Raw genomic sequence first — 23,008 nt, 5'->3', positions numbered from 1 at the left:
TAAGAAATTAACATGTGCCACGATCAGGAAGGTGAATTCTCGCAAAGAAAGAAAGCAGGTTGGTGCGCATTCAATTCTATCAAGGATGTCCTTCAAGGAAAAATCAACAAGGCAACATGCGCCAGCCTCTTCAACTCAACCGTACTGCCTGCAGTGTTGTACTGCAGCGAAAATGCATCATAAAGAAATATATTTTCAGCCCTACAAAGGTGTGCCAATTCGTTTGTGCTATTAATTCCATTGTCATTGGTGTTAAACCAGAGATGAATTTGGCCCAGTCTGTTGTGTTGCCTGTGTTACGCAGTTAAGTACCAAAGATTATTCCTAAAACAGCATTTACTTATGTCCATATCAGCAAGACATTTGTGAATGTGAATAGTCCCATTGACTTCAGTTGGACTGCTTACACACATAGGTACCTTGCTGAATTGGAGACTTGGCTAACAAGGCTGCATTTGCAGTAAGTGAAAGCTGTATTTATTTTTATACAAAACCTTCCCCTCTCCCCCAACCAAATACAGCTTTGATCTGTTTAAATCATGAGGGTAAAATCAAGGAATGACAAATGGAAAAGGACAAAAATCAAATTAGTCAAACTTCCACTGCACTCAAAGGTGTAAGTCCATCAATTTGAGTAGTAAAGTAGTATAGGTGTGAAATTCTTGTCAACTACTTTCTTGTTTTTCTCAAGTGTATAAAAAGCCAATAAAATAATTCAGATTTTTTTCCAGAAAAAAACACCAAAAGAGTTCTGGACTATGTTAATAAATGAGAGTACTGAGTAGACTTTACTTTATTGAGAACTGTGTGTGCTGTGCTGTACATTCCTTAAACTATGTTGAAATGCAGCCAGAAACACGTGAAAGGTTAGATAATAGGAATAGTACTTTCTTTAGTGTATTTTTACATATTACATGTCTCTTTCCTTCAGGCAGTGAGATATGATAATCACTATACCAACACAAAGTACTGTCTGTGTCAGATGTTAAGAGAACAGTTAGAAACCACAGAGGGAAAGAAACTGCATGCTGCACAGTCAACTCAAGAAATCTGGTAAGCATTTTATATAGGGAGTAGAAATTGCCATACTGGATCAGACCTGTGGTTCATCTAGTCCAGTATCATGTCTCCAGCAGGTGCCAGCATTTCCTCTGTTGGTACCAGAGGGATGAGCTTTTCCTTGACTCAAGCTAATTCGTAGGGGATTTTTTTCTGCCACTGTCATACTATAATTCTGTGTTTGCAATATGTTGTTTTACATCTTTAGGATAACTGTTTACCTCCCTTTCTTTTGGTTATCTGGCAATGAGTGGCAGTGTTAGCCAGAATGTGCTCAATGCAACTGTATGCAAGGTGTCCTTGTCTGTCTGGCCACAAGAAAATGGGGCTGTTGTCTCTTTAAGGGCTCCCTGTGTAACTAGTAGCAGAAGGGGGAGGAAGGGGAAAGCTTGTGGGGGGAGGAGAGGGGTGCTCTTACAAAAACTGATTGTGTTAAATTTTGGATGCATCTAGAGAAATGAAAGGCACAGTTTATAAAAATGAAATAATTAAACCCAGACCTTCACTGTATAAGAGCAATGTTATGCCATTTTGAAAATACGTTCCACAGCTTTTTTGCATTTTTGTACACCTCAAAAGAGATTGACCAGAAAGCAGTTTCACAGGCCTGTCTTAGCAGGTCCATAAGCCTTTGGAGCAATGTTTTGAACAGTCTATTTAATCACTACATAACTGAAGAACATTTAGTTCTTTTTAAAATGAGAAAACATCTCTGTAGATAGTAATATGATTTAACACTGCTACCTAGTGGTGTTGATGCTAAATTGCCCCTAGTAAAAGTTTTAGAATGCTACAGTTTTCATTCTGATTAAGTGCTAGTGTGTGCTCTAATATAGTAAGGTCAGAAAAGAGTTTACATGGCTCAGCATATATGGATGGCCTTATTCACTCTAAGGAACCTCCTCATTTACATAATAATTCATCCTGTATTGTTCTACTGATAACAATGGAGACCACAGTGTACACATGCATTTTTACTATTGAGTTGCCTAACCCCACTATGAGACATGTTATGATACAGTGGTTTAAAAAAAATACTGAATATTGTGTACACTACAGCTTTTGTAGTTACTACCACCTGTGGGGAATTATGGATTCCAATTTTGCAAGTGCAGTTGCACCTATGATCTATCTAATGCATAAGATGTTAATCGGAAAAAGGACTATAAAAATGTCACCTTGCTCAACAGATCTGCTCTCTGTGTATTCAGAGTCTTGTCTCTTTACTCTTTTGACAGTGTTAACTACTTCTTGTTCCTACTAGCTCTTCAGACCTGATACAGGTCTGGGAGAGAGAGTTGGGTTCTTTTTTGACTTATGCATCTGTAAAGTTGTAATTTTAATTGAAATGGCAGAATCTGTGATGGCTTCTGGCTTGGCTTTCAGATCCCAGGTTGAGTCTTTAGGCCAGCAGGTAGAGGAATGAACTTCTTGCAAAGCTTGCTCAGTTTACAAGAAAGAAGTCAAGAAGAGATGATGAACATAGAACCCCTTGACTCTGGACAGTGTTACTTTGCAGCATATAACTGTACCTCAACTTAGTTTTCTAAGCACATGTAACTTATTTGAAATAAATTTTTAATATTTATTTTAATTATTAAAATTGTGTGTGAACACACATAAATTCTCTCCTAATGCTAATAATAGAAGTAATATTTTTTAATAGTGAAGTCTTTGAAATGGGCAGTTTCTATGAAGAAACAACAGCTATTCTGGAAGCTAAGGCATCATTAAAGGCCAAGACACAAGATGAAGATGAGCAGATGGAAGACACGGATGTGATAAAAATGGCTGTTAGATTTGACAAGTAAGCATGCAAAGTTAATTCTTCACCATCTTTTTGAACTTACAGTTACACTTTTGTCTGATCTTTGGTACCTGACAAAACTTTTATAGGTGGAAATCGGCAGTTCAGATGTTACAGCAACATCTTGGATAAACTTTTTAAGAGGAGACAGTCCATATACTGTTTAATTAAATAGTGCAATATGTTAATTGATGATGAAAAATTTCAGGTACACATAAAAGAACGTGAACATTGATCTAAACAAAGCTGTTTTGTGTGTTAAAACTTCATAGAGTTTAATTCTTTTTAATGAAATTTAATTAAGTCTCAGTATATTTTTCTAAATACTGTATTTTTTTTCTGCTGACACAAGGAAGTTCCAGCAGGAAATTACGAAGTACATAGTAATAAGCAGCCTCAAAATGCTTTTCCTATTAAGAAAATATATTTTTTAAGGGATAACAGTTAGTGATTAGTTAAGTATATTAACCATATAAGTATATTAAGTATATCTACTGAAACTAGTTCTCCTAAACGTATGTACTGTGCAGGAGCTTGAAAGCACATTAATAATTTTTCTTTAATATGTACCAGGAATCTTCAGAAGATGTCTCCAGGCATTCCATGAGACATTAAATTGAGGAACTGTGGGAATCACAGTTTGTAAACATTCTGTTATTGATCTAAGACCGTGGTCCCCAACCTTTTCCGTGGGGTGGGCACCGGATGACTAGCCACCGAGGACAGCGGCTGCCGGACAAGCAGCCGCCGAAATGCCGCCGTGAAGCGGCAACGTCAAGAGGCATCGCTGCCGGAATGCCGCCTACATTCGGTGGCATTTCGGCGGTAGCGCTTCATGACGTTGCCGCTTCTCGGTGGCATTTCGGCGGCTGCTTGTCCGGTGACCAGTCGGCGGGCGCACATGGATTCCCCGGCGGGCGCCATGGCGCCCATGGGCACCACGTTGGGGACCCCTGATCTAAGATCACCTAAATTTGAAGTGATCCTGCAGAATAATTTTTTTATACTTCATGTTTATCCAATCTCTTGAAGAACCTGTCGGTCCTGTCCCACTGGTTGAATATTGTGCAAGATGCCTTTCAAAGGCAGTCACTACGCTTTCAAACTCACCAGGAGTGACTCCCTAAAGACTGAGCATGATGTCTCTACAGTATTTCTATTCTCTGCCTAGGAACCATATTCCCAGTTCGATAGTAGAAGCAATGTCTCATAGAACCAATCTCACTTTTCTCTCCCTACCCTTCCCACCCCCCCCCCCCAGTAATAAATTAATTCCTGGAAAAGTTTTTAAACCACTATTGGAAAATGTTTATGATAATTATCAAAAAAAAAACCCTGTGGTGTGGCTTGTCAGATTCAGTCCGAAACTCAATAGAATGCAAGCAATTTGGCCCAGCTTTCCTATCAGTACCTTGTCACTGCTTGTATGACTGCACCGAGTGAAGGTGGGAGGTGTTTAATAAGGAAACAGTATGTAATATTAGTTTTTAGATACCAATTTAAAGATGTATTAATTGAACAGTTCCCTGAGAAAAGGGGTGGGAGACCCATCGCTTGGGAGTTTTAAAATTAGACTGGAAACAAAAACTAGTAAAAATATTATAGTAACTAATCCTGCATTGATAGAGAGATTACCTGTCTAACTTAATATAGGCCTGTTCTATAGAAATATTTTCTGTACAGACCTTTTCACTACAATTGTGGGATTATTTTGTATTTCATTTTTCTGTCTAGGCGAGAATATCCACCACAGATTACTCCCAAAATGTATCTCTTGGAATGGTGTAGGAAGGCGAAGCACCCACAACCTGTTTATGAAACTGTGAGTCTCTGCATTTCTCAGCAAAAGTACAAGGCAGATCCTTAGCTAATACATTTATGCCATAGTTTACTGGGGACTGTCAGGAAACTGATTTGATTGGTTTGAAACAAGATGATCTCAAAGTTTAAAAATTCTTTTTTATTTTTAAACTGGAGTTTTGTTGACACAGTTGCTAGACAGTTTGGTATGGACACACATGTAGATTACGGGGAGTTATAGCATGAAATTAACACATTTCTGCAGTATAGAAACATTTCTCTTTAGGTGTGAAATTTGACCTCCCTTAAAATCCAATGAAAATGTCCATTATTTTTTCTGTATGAAACTAGTGATCTGTTTTAGTACTCAAGTACTGGGCTAGCTTCCCCCTTACAATTCTGTCTATTATCAGAGGGGTAGCTGTGTTAGTCTGAATCTGTAAAAAGCAACAGAGGGTCCTGTGGCACCTTTAAGACTAACAGAAGTATTGGGAGCATAAGCTTTTGTGGGTAAGAACCTCACTTCTTCAGATGCAATTCTGTCTATGTATCTCAATTCTGACCTGCACTTCTTCCCACTGCCACCCCCCCCCCCCCCCCCCCCCCCCCCCCCGGTGGGCGCCTCAAGTGGAAATGGTCAATTGTGAGGTAATTTTGTAATACACAGAGCAAGGGATATGGATGAAACCATCACATTTATTAATTATATTTCACTGCGCCTACATTTGAACTCATTCCTGTGTAAATGAAAGAAGTAGTGTCTTACTTCAGTGGACCACCCTGTCGTTATGTCCAGATTATAAACATTTTTAAATTCACTAATAGCATTTTTAAAAATGCCATTTTGCTGTGTTCCTGAAAAAATGTGTGCACTGCCTGTCTGAATTTTCCTTGTGTCTCTGGAAACACATGATAAATAATACTGTATCTAATACTGAAAAGCTAAATGAGACATGGAATATTAGAATGCAGCACCACTGAATTCCTAGAATTGTGTTCATTCTTGCTAATGTCATCTAGGATGTCACAAGTCTGCTTTTTCTTTTCTGTCTAGGCAGCAGCAATTTTTGCAACTGCTGTGGTAGACAAACAAGAAAAACATGTTTATAAAATGAGTGCAAACAACTGTTGCAAAAGGACATCTTAATTTCAAAATTCTAACAGTCTACTCCATGTCATAAGTGCTATGCCAGGTAGTTCATGTTTGCAGGATCAGGTTTCTAAGTGATTAAGCAAAGGTAAAGAACCCTGTAGTGGTGTGATTTGGGCCTGTAACTTTTATCAGTATAAGTTTTACAAAGTTTGGATTTAGAGTCTCTTTTATATAAGAAAAACTAGACAAGTAATGAAATTGAAAGGCAACGGATTTAAAACTGATAAAAGGAAATACAATTTTTAATACAACACAACTTACTGTGGAATTCATTGCTGCAGGATATGATTTAAATCCAAGAGCTTAGCAGGATTCAAAAGGGTTAGATGTGAACATGGATAATATCAACAGTTTTATTAGGTGGCATAAACGTATATGAGAGACAAACCCTCAATCTGTTACTGACTAGGGTTGGGAAGAAATTTCCAGTATGCACAGGTTATGATGTAATTGTTACAAGGTTTCTTGTACTTGCCTATGTTGCATCTGGTGCTAGCTGTTGTTGGAGATAGGGGTAAGTGCAATGTGCCTATCAAGCAGTTCTTGAAGCAACTCTAGTTTGGACAACAGATTCCTTGAGGATTTTGAACATGTGAGGGGAATTTTGCAGTGTGAAGGCTTAGAATGTTAATAGTGTTACATGCTCCCAGAGTAAAAACAAGACTAGGAAGGACTCTGTGTTGTTGCTTGTTTTACAAAATGCAGTAAGTTCCACCTGTAATTCTCTCCTTTCTCTAGGTTCAAAGACCATTAGATAAATTATTCTGTTCAGTTGTCACAGTAGCTGAACAAAAATATAGATCAACCTTATGGTAAGTCTTCTCTGATGTGTTTTGTAACTGGACCTTAATAAAATATTTGTTTCTGTGATGTACTGTTGGAAAGGCAACATGTAAACATGGAGAGAAAAAATACTAAGTAAACTTTACTTTATAAAGATATAACTGGGAAGGAAAAAACTTTAAAATGTTTCTGTAAAGTGGGACATGATTAACTGAGACATGCCAAGGAGGAGCGAGTTCCATAGCTGAGGGCCCTTCATAGCAGAAAGACTGTCTCCAGTAGTAGGATCCTTAAAAGGTAAATAGTGTGTGAGCCCATATTTCCACTGGGACAGTCCTCAAGGTGGCCTCAAATAAGGCAAAGGCCTCTAACATTAAGAGTTTTAAACTGTTCTACTAGAAAAAACATTTCCCCACCAATATTTGAGCTATGAGCTTTGCATGGAAAACTTTGTCAAAGTGATGCCATACTTCCTAATCTTACCCACTGTTTTCATAACATTCCCTCAGTAAGCAAGGGATTTTTGAGGGAAGACTTGGCCATTCTCATGACAATAACCTTTACCCAGCAGCAAGACTTCTCTTTTTTTCGGGATGGAGAACAAGATACAATCCAGTTGGCAACTAGAGCTGAGTGAATAATTGATCAGAAGAATTTGGTTTGTTTCTAACCAAAACTGTATTTTTTTTTCTGTTTTTCATGCTGAAATAAAAAACTAAAAATATTTCCTTTGGATCAGTTAACATTTGACATTTTTGGAAGTAGATGGCAATATTATCAACTTTTGTTCCAGAGCAGCGACAGAACTTGTTGGATTCATAAAGCGAAAGAGGTGGTTGCATATCAGCAGCATTCTGATGATACTCATCCCAGAGTTTAGGAATATTATGTATCTATTTCTTTGAACGAAGTCTTATAATGGTTCAGGCCTGGGATACTCGAGCTTATAGTGAAAATCAGATTACATTAATTTAATTGTTTTATAGAATAGATTTAACAAAAATGGGTGTATGTTGCAATATAGGAGACACAATGAAACAGACATATTGTAATCAAATATATTGACTATAAAATATCTTTGTATTTGTGTAACAAGTCAGCTTTATTTCACCGCACTGCTCCGTGGCATTTTGTCCTCTGATCTACACAAACTTTTCCATGTGCTTACTGGAAACCCCCTTTCCTGCTCTTTCCTTCTCACTTTGAAGACAGGAGGAGTTTTTCCATTGGTTAGAGTGGGAGCTAGATTGGAGCCCTAGTCCAATTTAGGAATATTTACAGATTCATATTTTTATAAATGTTCTGCCTTATTGTACTGTGAATACCTTCAGTAACTCAATGAATAAATAAAATAAAGTGAAATGTTACATAAAGGTATGAAGGTAGCAACTTTTTAAAATGTTTCTTATCCCAAGACTATGTTAAAAAAACAACAACCTAAAGCTGGGAAGAAATCTGTCTATAGCTTGAACTAATTAATTTATTGAAACACTGAATCTGAAATGCCAATGATGATAAATACTCAGCACTTGAAAAGCATTCTTCATCCATAGATCCCATCAAAGATAAGTAGTATTCCCATTTTACAAATAAAAAATGAGGCAGAGAGGGGTTAGGTAACTTGCCGGAAGTCACATAGTAAATCAGTAGCTGCCTCAATTGATGCACTAAGGTTCCACAATAATATTTTATAGAAGCATCTATTAATAATGGAATTCCTTGAGTTTGTCGCAGGCAGATATACTTAGGATCGCATCTAGTAAATTGCAATTGAAGATCAGTGTTGGACAAATCCCCTTTTCATACGTATATACAACAGACAGCAGGTTATTTTAGCATTGTGCTTCCAATGCTATAATTGTCCATCAGCATTCCCATGAAGTACTCAGACTTCAGCAAACTTCCAGCTAGACCATAATTCTCATTCCAACCTTCGCTGAATTAAGAGAAACAGAGAATCCTTTCATGTCTTAAGTTTCAAGAACATATAACCCTGTCCTCAAAGCTAGTTTGTTGGGTTTCAGTCCTGGTGGAGCTGTGCCCATTTTCGTTGACTTCAGTGGAATTGCACTCACATTAGGGATAAATTTGGACTTGATGATCTTTCCATAAATTCTTTTAAACTCCGTGTGCTTTATTCAGGGCTTTTGATGTTCGTAGGAGTAAGGGTTGCAGCAATTGGCCAAACTCCCATTGATGTCCTACCTTCTGAGTCAAGACTGTGGGGACTGCAGGATTTGGCTCAGTATTCTTAGTCAGCGTTCTCTTACTTGGAGTGACACAGGCACCTAAAGAGAGGTGAATGTGCCTCTGGAACTGAGCTCTTTTCTTTTCCACCTGTTAGGCTGTCGTAGGTCTTGCATACTGTTTATTTCACTGTGTTGCAGCAGAGACAGGAAATTAATTCTTTCAGGCATGTAAAATATTGTACTTGACAATATGCAGGCTTTGCTTTTACTTTTACCTATGCTCTGTCTTACTCTTCAGGGACAAGTCAAAGAAGCTAGCAGAACAGGCGGCAGCTATAGTCTGTCTTAGGACTCTGGGTCTCCCAGAGGGGAAGCTTAACGAGGGAGAAAACCACCTGATTAACAAACGCAAGAGAGAGAACGAGGAGTTCCTGAACAACAAAGAACATGAAGATGACCACCTTGTTGAGGCTTCACATAAAAGAGCTCATTTTACTGAGGGAGCTTCTGACTCCAGCTCTTCTGAGGTGCCACGATAGCATGAAAAGCAAGCATTCCACAACTGTGCAGCTACCAATTCACTTGCTTTTTTTTATATCCTGCTATTATATTTCATCTAGACTCTATCAGTCGGAGACAGGTAAACTCTGCCCGATTATGAAAACCTACTGTACTGGGTAAATGGTTTTTGTTTTTTGCTTTGGTGCCTTTCAAACAGGATAAATTAGCAGCCTGGGTTTTAAATAAGAATGAGAAGATGATCCCAACATTAAATTCTGTTTCAATAGTAAACTATTTTCAGTTTAGCTTTTGAAGTGTTGAGGTTTTTGTTTAATATATTTTATAAGTAGAAAAAAGTTTTAAACACACACGAAAGAGGTTCTTAATAGATTGTTTCCAACTGTTGTAGTTTTGGTGTAGTTTTCATTAACAGGGATAAGTATGTTAGAAGTTGTCAGCTCTTGTCTGAAAATACCTGTAGCAGGTTGTGTCATGATCCCTAAAGTATTTTGTATGAAGAAGATATTCAAAACGTAATTCATTGTTGGTGAACTAAATCAAAGTGGCTTCCCTATTTAAAAAATAATATACACCTTTATTTTAAATGGAAGTGTCTTCGCTAAACCATTGTTTTCTAACGGAACAGCAATATCTAACTGGGATTGTATTTAGAGTTTTTAAATCAAAAAGATGTACGTGTATATTAAAAGTGACAGCTACTCAAATTTCTGAATTTTTAATAAATCTGTATAGTTTGCATTTAACTGAAAAATAATTGCAATTCGTTTCCTACTTTGTAGACTGCAGTTAAAACAGTTTTAAAAGCTGCTTTCAGAACTAAATGTTCCAGTTTCACACAATGGTTTTAGTCACAGAACACTTCAGAGCAGTGACAGAATTTGCAGTCTAGTTAACAAGCCATAAACTTCAGGAATAATCCTTTCCTCACTGAGATTCATGTCTGGGGCAGGAGCTTTTGTCAAGGGCGTTTTTAGACCGTCACAAGGAATGGTCATGCAAATACTATACCAGAATCTGATTCATTCTCTGAGTTTTGCTGGCAGAACGCAGGTTGCAAGGCCCAGTGATAAGAAGCAGCACAAGTAGACTGCAATCAAGCTCTGCTGGACAGGTCAGAATTGAGCAGTGCATCCCCAGTTCTGAGAGAAAGCATAACTGGAGCACCTGGGAGATCCACTGGAGCTCTTCTGGATCACCATCCATAGTTTCCTGGCAGGAAGTGGCCAGGCATATTGCGGGATCACCATCTATGCTATCATTTACTGCCAGGGAGGAAACTGCCACAATGGAAGATGCAAACTGCAAATCCTGCACCTCTGGGAGAAGGTTTATTAACCCCCAGTCTGACCAAAACTCGAATTTCTTGATTCTCTTAGTTTAAATAAAGCTGTGTGTCCTGGAGAGTGGTGATGTATCCCTGGATGAAGATGCTGGCTGACAGTAGAGACCAGGTGACTTTTAACAGCCACACTTTAGTGTTGCCTGTTCCGTCCCATTTGCTATGGCGTTCCCTTCAGTAGGCCGTGGGGTTGGACAGCCAGAGGGCATCCTATCAAAGAAGGGAGCAGCCTTTGATTCGGCTTCCTAGCTTCTCTCTCCCTCTGAATCTTAGTTTATTCAAAGGTTTTGCATACACAGGCTTGTCCTCTTCCATAAGTAAAATGTAAAGTTCTTATAAGTGACATAATTTGAGGTCATTTTATGTTTGCATGTCAAAAATAATAGTCTTTTAAAAACTTTTTTTTCCTGGAAAGCCAGGGAACTTATGGCCCTTAGTGCCTGCATAATACTCACATGAGCCTTAGTATCAGTGCTGCATTCACCACTAAAGGTTTATGGAATATTTGGGCCAAATAGGGTCTTCAAACACAAGAACCAGAGGAGCAGCATAATGGAATGTTTGTACCCTAGTTCTGACTCCCTTTGAAGCGCCCAGAGAAGTCACTCAGCAGAAGGTCAGCAATTGAAGGCATGGGGCATTCTAGGATGGAAGCCTAAGGGCCATGGCCTGTGTTGCAATGCTATTACACCATTTTCTTGTCCTGGCAACTGGCCATACATGACACCCCCCCACAAGCTACACCTTTCTCTACTCTTGGCAGAAACAGTATGCCTCGGGAAATAGAATTGTGAAGGGAACCATAGCTGGTCAGCACACAGATGCACATTAACCCTGCTTTTATAGTATCTATGTGCACCAGTTCGAGGGTGGTCAGAAAGGGACTATTTGGTATATGGCCTCTTGTGGGGAAGAGAGAATGGAAAAATTAAACATAGGGAAATAATAGAAGATCAGAGAAGGTGCTGCCTTAATTTAATATCAATGTCCAAAGAAAATATGATCAATATTTTTAGTGTGCAACTACAAAACATGTATATTGTGAATTGGCTGAATCAAACTGAAGTATCATTGAAATAAGTTAAATTGTCTAGAAGACCTAATGCTTGCAAGGTAAGTGTTTAAATAACTGTGATCACAAATCATTATTTTATTTATCTAGTATGACATTTGTATAAGTAACTACAGTTAGTTGAATAGTATATAATTATGGTAAGATAAACAGTGAAGCATCTGCAAACAAGAAAGTGAGATGCTGCTTTGCTAGAATGAATATTTCAGGCTAAATTTGGCAGTGATGTAAATGAAAAATGGTCAAAAAATGGTTGCATACAAAGTGTGATTTATGCTGCCATTTGATGTCCTCGATGTGGGTCAGGAAAAGCAACTAATGGGAGTCTGTAAGTGTTTGTGAGGGAGAATCCTTTATCTGATGCTATGATTACACTGCCCCATGGTTCAGCCTTTGAGGGCATGAACAGCAGTGCACATCAAAGGGCTGTGCGCTATCTCCCCTATGTGGACACCATGGTCACAAACTAAAAGGTTCTTAGTTTTCTTTAATGTCTTTCTGTTTGCAGAGGACTATGTTAATGTGAACAGGGAACCTTTTAGTTCACTCCTGAAACGGCCACACAGGAGAGTTACAGAGTGCAGCACTTTGGTGTGCGCTGCTGTTCGCGTCCTTATAGTCCAAACTGCAGGGCAGCATAGACCAGCCTTAATTGCTCTTTCTGCTGCATTCCTCCTAACCCACTTTCCTCTGCTATGTAACTTTTTGCACCATTCACATCACTGAATTCATGCTAGATACATCTGTGATAGTGGCACCTGCATATACCAGTTCTGAGGTTTGCTTTTGATCTTAAAACAGGTTCTTATTCTGGGGAACAAAATGCCTTTTTTTCTAGAGACTGTTCTATTCAAGGTATTGGATTGGAACCATATCTTTTGTTTAAAAAAATAAAATAAAATAAAATAAAAAATATCTAGACTGTGGCTCATCTGTAATACAATTTGTCGTTTATATTTTCTGCATTCTCTCTTGGCTAAAAAATGGATTTATTTTCTGCGTATTCCTTGTATAAACTGAAGATGGCAGATGTCTTTTGTGCAAATGCCAATTCCTATACTAATGTATCTTAGCAATACAGCTATGCACTACTGCATTCTTGCATAAGATGGCAATCCAGACCATAGCTTGGATTTCAAGAAGAAATTTAACACCAATCATAAGAAATTGTCTGCTTAATTTAATGTGGCCATGCTATATGAATATGGTAGTCAGATAATATTGACAGAAGTCATTCTCTGTTTTAAGCATTTGTTTGGTAAAGGAATTTCACTACTAAATAGTCCTTGGAATTTAATGAACAATTGTTCTTTTCTGTCACAAGATAAAAAATATGTGAAGCCATGCTTGATTCTTGACATTGATGGCACTGGGACAAGAAAATATAGGTAACAATACCCTGCAACGTGTGAGGATTAACTGTACAGGATCTCTGTGTGTAGGGAGCGTATAATACTACTCTGTTTATTTGTAACATGAATGGGAATGTGAAGGCGTTCTTCTGAGCCTTTTATCTTGGATGCTCCCAAGTTGTAGACTACCTCCTGAGGCCTTGTTGGTGGAATGCTTTTTGGAATGTCCCAGGCTCCAAGCCCAACCCTGCCCTGGAATGTGAGGTTAAATGTTGGCGGTACAAACACAGAGTTTGAATATTTAAATTGTAGAGTTCCCTGGTACTGCAGTTTCAGAAAGCTGGCAAGTGTCAGCTCAGCTGCTGTCTGATTCAAAGAGTAAAAATGTCTTTAGGTTTGTTTGGTTTTTTTTTTTTTTTTTTTTTTTTGAGTGGAGGGTTCACTTACCCGTTGTGACCCGCAGAGGAGCACAGTTTTCAAAGTGCTTTACCCAGCAAGCCTGCAACTGGTCACAAACAGGTGCTGGCTTGTTAAAGAAGCTCTCATTCACAAAAGTGTTTTGTTACTTGTTTTGTAGTCAAAGCCATGGGCCCATTGTGTCTGAGGGTATGTCTACATTGCAATAAAACGTCCATGGCTGGCCCAGGTCAACTGACTCAGGCTCATGGGGCTATAAAACTGCAGTGTAATCGTTTGGGCTCAGCTGGAGCCTGGGCTCTGGGACTCTCCTCCCGTTAGGTTTCAAAGCCCGGTCTCCAGCCCTAGCCCCAACATCTACAGTGTCATTTTATAGCCCCACAGCCTAATCCTTATGAGCCCAAGTCAGCTGACCCAGGGGAGCCACGGGTGTTTTATTGCAGTGTAGACATACCTTCAGAGGCCAAATATCATGTTAAACAGGGAGGCTGTTTGTAATAGTGTTTACAAAAGGGGTCAGAGGCAAGAGGAACTGTTCTAGATTGGTGATGTGGCTTATAATGTTAGTGGTGACCCCTCTGCTGCTATGAATAAGCTTATGTTTGAGTCTTATTCTCTCACTGAGGACAGAGCTGATAGAAAATAGTGAAGGCAACATGAGAAGCCATTGAGGAGAGGGGATTGCCTGTATTGTTGATCAGCAGTTCCTTAGGTCAGTTGAGGACTGGAGTTGATGAGCTGCTATGGGAGTCAAGACCACCCATCCTTACTCAGAAAAATAGTAAGCTCAATGGCTGTGAAATAGCAGCTGAAAAAATGCATGGCATTCATGTCTGTGTATAGTATTCACTTAACTGGCAAATGAAAATGTCACTGCCAGACAGTTAATGGGAATCTGCCTGTTCAATATCTGTTGGATCAATAAATTAATGCCTGCCCCCTGTCCCCAGGTGGTGGGGGAGAGTCTGTTTTCCTTGTTTTTAGCATGATCTTGTCTTATTCTGGCAAATCTCCTATTTTATTCCTGTGGTATTTTACAAAATACTGTGTACTGAGTGACACTGTTCACTCTGAATTTGTTTTCCATTTCAGTCACTCCAGACCAAATGATGCTACAACTCCAGATTGTGTGATTATGTGAAAGATGGGGTTGCTGATTTACTGTCTTTAAAAGATTCCGCTTAGCTGGTGATTGTAACTGAAACAGTGATCATGTAACTGTGGGCATGTATAACTGATTGGTGCTCTGGGTGCAACTTATGGAACTGGACCTGGACACTGATCTGCTATCTTGATCTGTAACCACTAGTATTAGAGCTGTGCACATATATCTGACTGTTTTATAATAATATCTTTGTTGATTTGCAAAATATTAACACACACATTACCTTCAGTAGGAATTTTGGGCCAAATATAAATTTCTGTGTGCCAGTGTTGGTGAAGCAAAATTTGGTAATTTTAGCCCAACTCTAATCCTGGACTGTGGCTGTTGTCTTTCATTTTTCTTTTTCTTGTGTGCATGGCTAATTTCACTTCATATTGAAAATGAGCTAAAGCAAAGGAATCTACCTCAACCCTTACATCTATGTAAGGGGTTGAGCAATGGTCCCTGTGGCCTTCCTAAGGTTCTCTGGAAGAATAGGAGAAGAACTTGAGAGATAAAGGAGGTTTGAGGATGGGGGAGCTGGTGTTTGGTAGAAGAGTGGTTAGGGAATACTGGAGCTAGAGTATCCACAGAATTTGAAAATTAGTTCACAAGGGATACTCTGACCCTCTGCATGAAGTTTTCCACAATGATGCCTTTATGCACTGAGTTCGTAACTTTCAACAGCATGCGGCTCCCACAACAAAAATTATATAACTCAACAAAGAATTTTCAATGCCTTGGGTACATAAAGTTTTTTATGAGGGCCCAGTGTAAGTGGTTCCCTGGTGTCCTACACCCACAAACTCTCCCAGTCAGCTAGGAGTTTCAATAGCCAAAGATATACTAAAGAGCATAGAAAGGGGAATCCCCCCAGCCCCCTGTTTTTGGGCTCCCAGTTAGGTCTACAGCTTGAGTACATGCTTATCCCACAAAGTTTGTAAGCTCTGCTTGTGTAGGGGCTCTGCTTTGGCTGGGCAAGGGGTTCAGAAGACATGCACTTTGAATTTCTCCAGTTCATAGGAGAGGGATTCTCTTCTGAAGACTTCATACTGTGCCTGGGATGGTGTCCCTGTGCTCTCTAGTATTTCCAGATTATGAAGTTTCTTTTAAATTCTCGTTTGTTGAAAACAAACTTAAGAAACGCCATGTACATATTTAAGGTCAGACAAACGTAACATTGCATGCATAGTCTTAACTCTGCCCTTGTACATATGATTTTTAATTACCTATCACGTTTCTCAAAGCAATAGAATATAACATTTTTCTTTAAATCTTTGATGTACTATTTACTATTCTGTGCAGCTAGTGTAAGTCATTTATGTGAAAAGTACAACATAAACTGTACTTTCATAACCTGGTTCAGATTTAGTAAAATAGAGCAATAATAAGAATGTGCTGGCATATATAGGGTGCACAAATTTGTAGCTAAATTAGTTCCTTAATTTTTAGAGAAAAACAGCTATTTATTTGTTAAATTGTCACGTTACCGCCAGTATTTGTTTTACAAATGAATTACAGTAACAGTTACTAAAGAAGCATGAAGCTGCTCTCTTGACTGTGCTGACATTTGTGACAAGAGTGTGCCCCAGCATTTGAATGAGTAAGAGCAGCTGGTTTTCAGGTAAGCTCCATTCATTAAAAACTTTTTAGTTCACTTAAAATTGGTTTAATATTTAAAATGTGTATATAGAGAGAGATTGAATGGGGAAAAATATTGGAGAAATTGTGGTGAAAGAGGAGATTTTATACATATGTAGTAGAAATGTCCAGTGATTAGCTGGGATCCTAGATTTCCGTGATTGAAAAAAAAAATTGTCTGATTAAAAATCATAAAAATCTGTTTTTCCACATTTAAAACGCAATACTGAACTTTAGTTTCCCTAGCCACGATATATATATTTAGGTATCAGTTGAACATGACTTTTTTTATATATATTTACAATTTTTAAGCAAGTTTGAAGTCTACCAATGCCATCAATCATTATAATAAAATTAATAGAATTTCTGTATGTATTCTTATATATACCAAATACTTCTATGTCTGTATACTATATTTTCAGAATTTTTTTTAAATGCACAAAAAAAAAGTGAAAATTGCTTTTTTATTAAGATTACTCTCTGAGTTAGTCCTGGAGGCTGAAGTGAAATTTGAGATGCATTAAAACACGATACGCTGTTGAGTAACCTCTATATGCCGGACACAGTTTACTGGAGTATGTTTAGCTGTGTAAATTTAAAGCACATTTAAAATTCAACCCCCGGAGGGAGAGATTGCGCAAATTGAATAAATGACACTGGTACTTACAGTAAAATGTAATTAATAGGTTTTTTTATTTTTTCACAAAATCTCTGTAAAAATGCTGTTTAGCATTTCCTTTGTTCCTTTGTTACAAGTTATTGGTGAAATCCTTTCCACCTGGATGTGCAGATGCACAAGTTAGCAGAAGTATGTACAAAGCTGCTCATTAGTGCACAAGCAGTAGTGTTGGCCAGCTAGCATCCTGCCATGGCACACAGGAATGTGCTGGCAGTTAAAACTGCAATGGGGTAAGCACTATGCACAAAGCGGGAATAGTGGTTCCATCATCCATCAAGTACATTTGTTACTCTTAGCAGCAAGTACACTGATGAGAGCGCTGAAGAGGCTCCTGCCATGCATCTTGCTGGCTTACTTTGTGATGAATAGCCATGCAGATCTTGAATGGGCCACATACATCTGGCTCCTTGCCACCACACAGGTGTTGGACAGGAATACTGATATTTGGCCATAGGTCTGCACCTTGAACTTCCTGCTGGGAAACAGCAGTAAAACGGTGTCCCTCAGTGAGACCCCAGCAATGGCTGGAATTATGGACGTACTAAAAGAGTAGCAAGTATATTTTAAATAGGAGTTTTGAAAAATGTCATTTTAAATATGTTTTTCTTTTGAGTAAATGTTTATTTAGGGGTCTAAGCCAAAGCCCATTAGTCAATAGAAAGGCTCCCATTGACTCCAGTGGGCATTGGATTGGATTTAAATTTTAAGGTATTAAGCACTTCAATTTTCTTTTCATTCTCAGGTACCAGAAAGTAATGTGAATTATAAATTTAGTTCACTGCCTGTTATAGCTCTTTGAATCATTGCATAAAACTTGGAGAAAACCTCCCTTGCAACAAAACTGCAGCACTTACATCCCATGTAACTCCCCATCCAACTAAGAAAATCAGAAGTTGAAATCACCCTATTATCCCCTCCCTATATTGGAACTGGGCCAAAACTTGGACACAATGTAGAGCATAAGTAAACAGCTGGGTGCTAGATACCTGTAAGAACCACAAAACACATGTGGTTTTAAAATGGTCTTAAAAACAATTCATTGTGGCGTAGCTTCACTTTAATAAGAGAATAATTAGTGAGAATAGATATAATTTAGACTAAATTAATTGGTATTTGATAAAACACTTTCTTTCCAGCAAACTCATTAACAGACCAGCAAAAGAGGTCAAAAGTAGATTACATAGTTGAAGAGAAATGTAACATCAGTATCAGTTTCCTTCTAGTGGTGAATTACATGTACAGACTAAACAATGTGAGATGATGGAACTTAATTAACAAATTGTATTTAGAAAACACATGATGCAATTTTGAGTTGCAAATAGAGTGCAGGTATAAATTTATAATGTGTTTCACTGACATTCACCCTAGGAGCTTGTAGCACTGTATAATTTAATGACTGAAGACTTTGTAATGAAGGTAAGTGGTAGTAGAATACAGTTTAATGTGGGGAAACAGTGGCAGCAGAAAAGGTGTGATTTGTTTACGGTCACATGGTGGTTTGGTGGCAGATGCAGACTTAACCTAGGAGGCCTGCCCCCAAATGCCATTCTCCAGAACAGTGGTTCCCAACCTTTTCCATTCCTCCCAGTGTTCTTTCCACAACAGCCATCTGTTGTATATGACCAAATCTTAAGAAACAAATAGATTCCACTGAGACTATGCAGTGAATGGAATCATGTCATGGAAGGACAAGGTGTGAGATCTCTCTGAGTAACTGGCCACCCTGATCTGCTAAATTTACTTGAGAGAGCGTTAAAGATAAAACTTTAACTGCAGGTTGTGTATCTTTCATGAGTACAACACATTCCTCGCTAGGAAGAGAAAGGAAACACGTTTTCCCTTTGGTTTTCTGCCTGGGTAAAGCCTCAAAGTCTTAAGCAGAAACATAACTGACCTGTCTGATCCTACAAGTCATTGAATCAATGAGCATTGCTTCTATGCTGTTACTCTGGGTGGGGTGATGAGGGGGAGAGGTCTGAACTCTGTTTTGCATTAATTTAATCCTTTTGCTGCACCTGCATGCACCCTTCTGTCCTTCTTTCTTGAAAATGTTTCTTTAAAATCACTGTGCCAGGGTTCATGGTCATCGAGTTCCACAACTATACCTGGTACACGGTCATGTAGTCACATGATCTTTGGGCAGCACCAAAGCATGGCAAAATTGAAATCTTCTAATGATGGCTGTGTGAGGACATGATGGATTGGGGGAAGAGAAGAGGAGGGCAGGGAGAGTGAGAGCTAATAGCTGCTAAGCTCTTAAGATTATATACAACATTTTGTCACACAGAGTAGAACTGACTTAGCATTCGCCTGTGGTTTCTGTTTACCTGAAGTTGTACTAAAGTCATATCTGCACTACAAAATCATGTCAACCTAAGTTATGTCGGCATACTGCTGCCGCAGTTGTTATATCGGTTATGTGTACACTTGGCTCCTTGTGTCGATTGTGCGTGTCCTTACCAGAAGCGCTGGTATCAATGCAGAGTGCAGTGCACCGTGGGTAGGTATCCCACTGTACAACTCTCTGTCATTTAGTGCAGGGTCCTTTTGGGAAGTTCTTGCAATGCCTAATGGGGCTGAAATGAGTTTCACAGGAGTGACTGGGAGCATCGGGTCAAGTTCCCATTATGCAATGTTTTCCATCCCATAATTTCATCTCATCCCATAATTTTTGCGCCTTCTTTTCAAAATCCCAGAAACCCAGGTATCCCTTCTCGCTGTCCACCATCTCTGACCGAAGCATGGAGCCTGCACAGCTCTGCGCTGTTGTCATGAGCACAGGGCACATGATCTGCAGTATTTGCAGAGCCACAAGAGGAGCCATGGGGAACATGATGATTCCTTGGAGGCTAGATTGCTGTGGGACAAAAAAACAATTCAAGGTGGTTGTTGGCATTCACGGAGCAGCTGCCGATGGTGGAGCGCCAGTTCTGGGCCTGAGAAACCAGCACTGACAGGTGGGATAGCATCATCATGAAGGTGTGGGATGAAGAGCAGTGGCTCCAGAACTTTTGGATGCTCAAGGCCATGTTCCTGGATCTGTGTGCTGAACTCGCCTCAGACCTCCAACAGCGGGACACCAAAGTGAGAGCTGCACTGGCAGTTGAGAAGCAAGTGGCAGTTGCACTGTGGAAACTTGCAATGCCAGATTGCTACCAGTCAGTCAGGAATCAGTTTGGAGTCAGGAAATCTACTGCAGGAGCTGTTGTCATGCAAGAATGCAGGGTCATTAATCGCCTCCGGATGCACAGCACAGTTACTCTCGGGAATGTGCAGGAGGACATAGTGGATGGTTTTGCAGCAATGAGGTTCATGAACTGTGCTGAGTTGATAGATGTCACGCCAGTCACACCAATCCCTACTGTAACACCAGACCATCTTGCCACAGAGTACATGAACAGAAATGGCTGCTGGCAGGGACAGTTTATTGACATCAGCGTGGGCTGGTCAGGGAAGATGCATGACACTGGCATCTTTAAGAACACAGAACTGTTGATAAAGCTGCAAGTAGGGACTTTCTTTCCTGACAGATGGATTACCATTGGGAATGTTGAAATGCCAATAGTGATCCTAGGCGACCTCGCCTACCCCTTGCTCCCAGGGCTCATGAAGCCGTACACCGGCCTCCTTGACAGCACCAAAGAGTGTTTCTGCTACAGGCTGAGCAGGTGCAGAATGACAGTTGAATGTGCCTGTGGTCATTTGAAGGGTTGCTGGTGGTGTTTACTTAAAAGATTGGAGCTCAGTGAGAAAAATATCCCAATGATTATAGTGTCCTGCTGTGTCCTGCATATTTGTGAAGCAAAGGGGGAAAAGTTTCTGCTGGGGTGGAGGGCGGAGGTGGAGTGGCTCTCTTTTGAATTTGAACAGATACAAGGCTCAACGTGGAGCTATACAGCTCAGGGAGGCTTTGAAAGAACATTTGAATAGTGAGACAGAATAATGTATGTTGCTGTAGTGTGATCTGCCTGCCTTGCTCTTTTTCAGCCCATTATGAATCTTGTATTGATTTGCTGTGTATTTAGGAATATAACATTATCAATGCACCTATTCATATTTGTGAATGATGTTATGGGTTGTGTGACACAGTGCAATAATAGAAAATTGGTCGCTGTCCTGCTCAGCACCAGCCAGCATATGTTGTGAACTAGTAAAGATGAATTTTATTCTGTAACATGAACCAGGCAATTTAAAAAAAAACATTTAAAACTTAATAAATTAAGGAAAAAACTTACGAAGGGGAAAGAACAGTCATTTCCATTTCAGGTACACATACACCAACTGTGGCTTTCACAGGTCAGTGTGTGTGAAGCTGTGATTTTAATTCCCCTCAGGTGGAGTAATAGGGGTCATGCACTGACCCCTGATGTTATGTGGAATGTGGAAATGGGACATGGGAAGGTCCTGATACTGAGTTCTCTGTGGGCTGCAGAAGGAGGCGAGCATGGGATTGTTGAACCTGCAGGTCCACCAGAATCTGCAGCATCTCTGTTTGTTGTCTGAGAAGCACAAGCATCTCCTGCTGCATGTCCCTCTCCTTTTCCTGCACCCTCCTCTAACTCTCTCCTCCCTGATGTCTGCAAGGGTGATCCTCCAGGCTCTGTGCTTGTTCTCAGCACTGGCTAACAGGATCTCCTGGAACATGTTGTCCTGAGTTCTCTTCCTTTTACTACTTACTTATCTCCTCATAGAAGGCAATTAGGTTAGTCAGGCACGACTTCCCCTTGGTGAATCCATGCTGACTGTTCCTGATCACTTCCCTCTCCTCTAAGTGTTTCATAATTGATTCCTTGAGGACCTGCTCCATGATTTTTCCAGGGACTGAGGTGAGGCTGACTGGCCTGTAGTTCCCCGGATCCTCCTCCTTCCCTTTTTTAAAGATGGGCACTACAGAGCTCCGGTATGACCAGGCCTAAGGATCTTCATCCCAAATCCAATGCATAGACTTCTCCGTGACTCTCCCCGAAGGCCACAATTGCAGGATTTGGCTCTCCCCCGCCTTTTTTTTCTTTTTCTTTTTTTCTTCGACATATGGTGACACTGCCATCCAGTTCTTTATGTGGTATCCCACACCTATGCCAGTTCTATGGAAGCATATGGAGGCCAAAGCCTGATGCAAAAGAGTTTGTGTTCTTTCTTTCAGAGAGAAACAATCTGAAGAGAAACTCCCTCCTCCTCCTCCCCCTCCCTTCCTCCCGCCAGCTTATTTATTTCACCTAACATCTTAATTAAAAAGCAGAAGGACATGTAAGCAAGTTTAGGTAAAAGGGAGGCTTTCCAGAAAGAGCTGAAACATTTCCATGAAGTGAAGAGTTAACCTCATCCTGTTAAAAAACAGCTTGCATCTTCCCCTATCAGTGCTAGGCCAGCACTATTCTAACCCATTTCCCTCTGAGCCCAGGCTATGAACTCACCAATTACCTGGTGGGAGAGAACAATTCGCCCACACAATTCACACCCTTCACACTTCCCTTGCGCTCTGGTGCCCCCACACACACTCACCACATTGACATCCTACCTGGCCTGGCAGGGCTCAGACTGTATAATAATATGCATGCACAAATATATGTACAGATACTAAGCTCTCTCTCTCTCAACAAATTTCAGAGTTCCAAGCCTGATGCTCAAAGCACTAACCCATCCCTTCAGGCAAAATAAAAAGGAGTGGCAAAATGGCTGATTTCTTGAAGGAGCTTCTAATCCTCTAATTGCACTTTCTCCAACCAGGTATCTGTGGCTGGTGTGAAATTTTTCTATTCCAGGGCCAGAACTCTCAGCTAGGCCTCCAGTCGTTGGTGTAGGGCTGTGATCTTTATGTAAGGACAAAGAATACTGGGATAGAGGAGGAGGCTTATCCATAAGTTTTGTATGCAGCAGTTCTTTGAGTGATTGTTCCTGTGTATTTCACAGTAGGTGTGCGTGCTCGCCACGTGCACCGGTGCTGGAAGTTTTTCCCCTTAGCAACATCCGTAGTAGGGGAGCACCACTGCGATCCCTGGAGTGGCACCGACATATCGCGCCATAAAGGGGGCTGCGTGCTCCCCCCACCCT

At 40.0% G+C, this 23,008-nt stretch overlaps 1 protein-coding gene across 10 annotated transcripts in view; it reads left to right on the top strand.

Annotated features, from left to right (window-relative positions):
* The window catches only part of DUS2 (dihydrouridine synthase 2), a 48,105-nt gene extending 38,041 nt beyond the window's left edge, over positions 1 to 10,064 (top strand). For all 10 annotated transcript variants that reach the window (XM_065567597.1, XM_024104093.3, XM_065567599.1 and 7 more), the window contains 5 exons: positions 932 to 1,053; positions 2,726 to 2,866; positions 4,601 to 4,688; positions 6,558 to 6,631; positions 9,090 to 10,064. In XM_065567597.1, the coding sequence (XP_065423669.1) occupies positions 932 to 1,053; positions 2,726 to 2,866; positions 4,601 to 4,688; positions 6,558 to 6,631; positions 9,090 to 9,330 (666 nt within the window). In that variant the 3' untranslated portion in view covers positions 9,331 to 10,064. The remainder of the gene's footprint in view (positions 1 to 931; positions 1,054 to 2,725; positions 2,867 to 4,600; positions 4,689 to 6,557; positions 6,632 to 9,089) is intronic.
* Positions 10,065 to 23,008: the final 12,944 nt, after the last annotated feature.

The sequence above is a fragment of the Chrysemys picta genome, chromosome 14 (genome assembly GCF_011386835.1).
Source record: "Chrysemys picta bellii isolate R12L10 chromosome 14, ASM1138683v2, whole genome shotgun sequence".
Classification (NCBI taxonomy): domain Eukaryota; kingdom Metazoa; phylum Chordata; order Testudines; family Emydidae; genus Chrysemys; species Chrysemys picta.
Note: the sequence above shows the minus strand (reverse complement) of the source record. Positions and strands in the feature narration are given on the sequence as shown.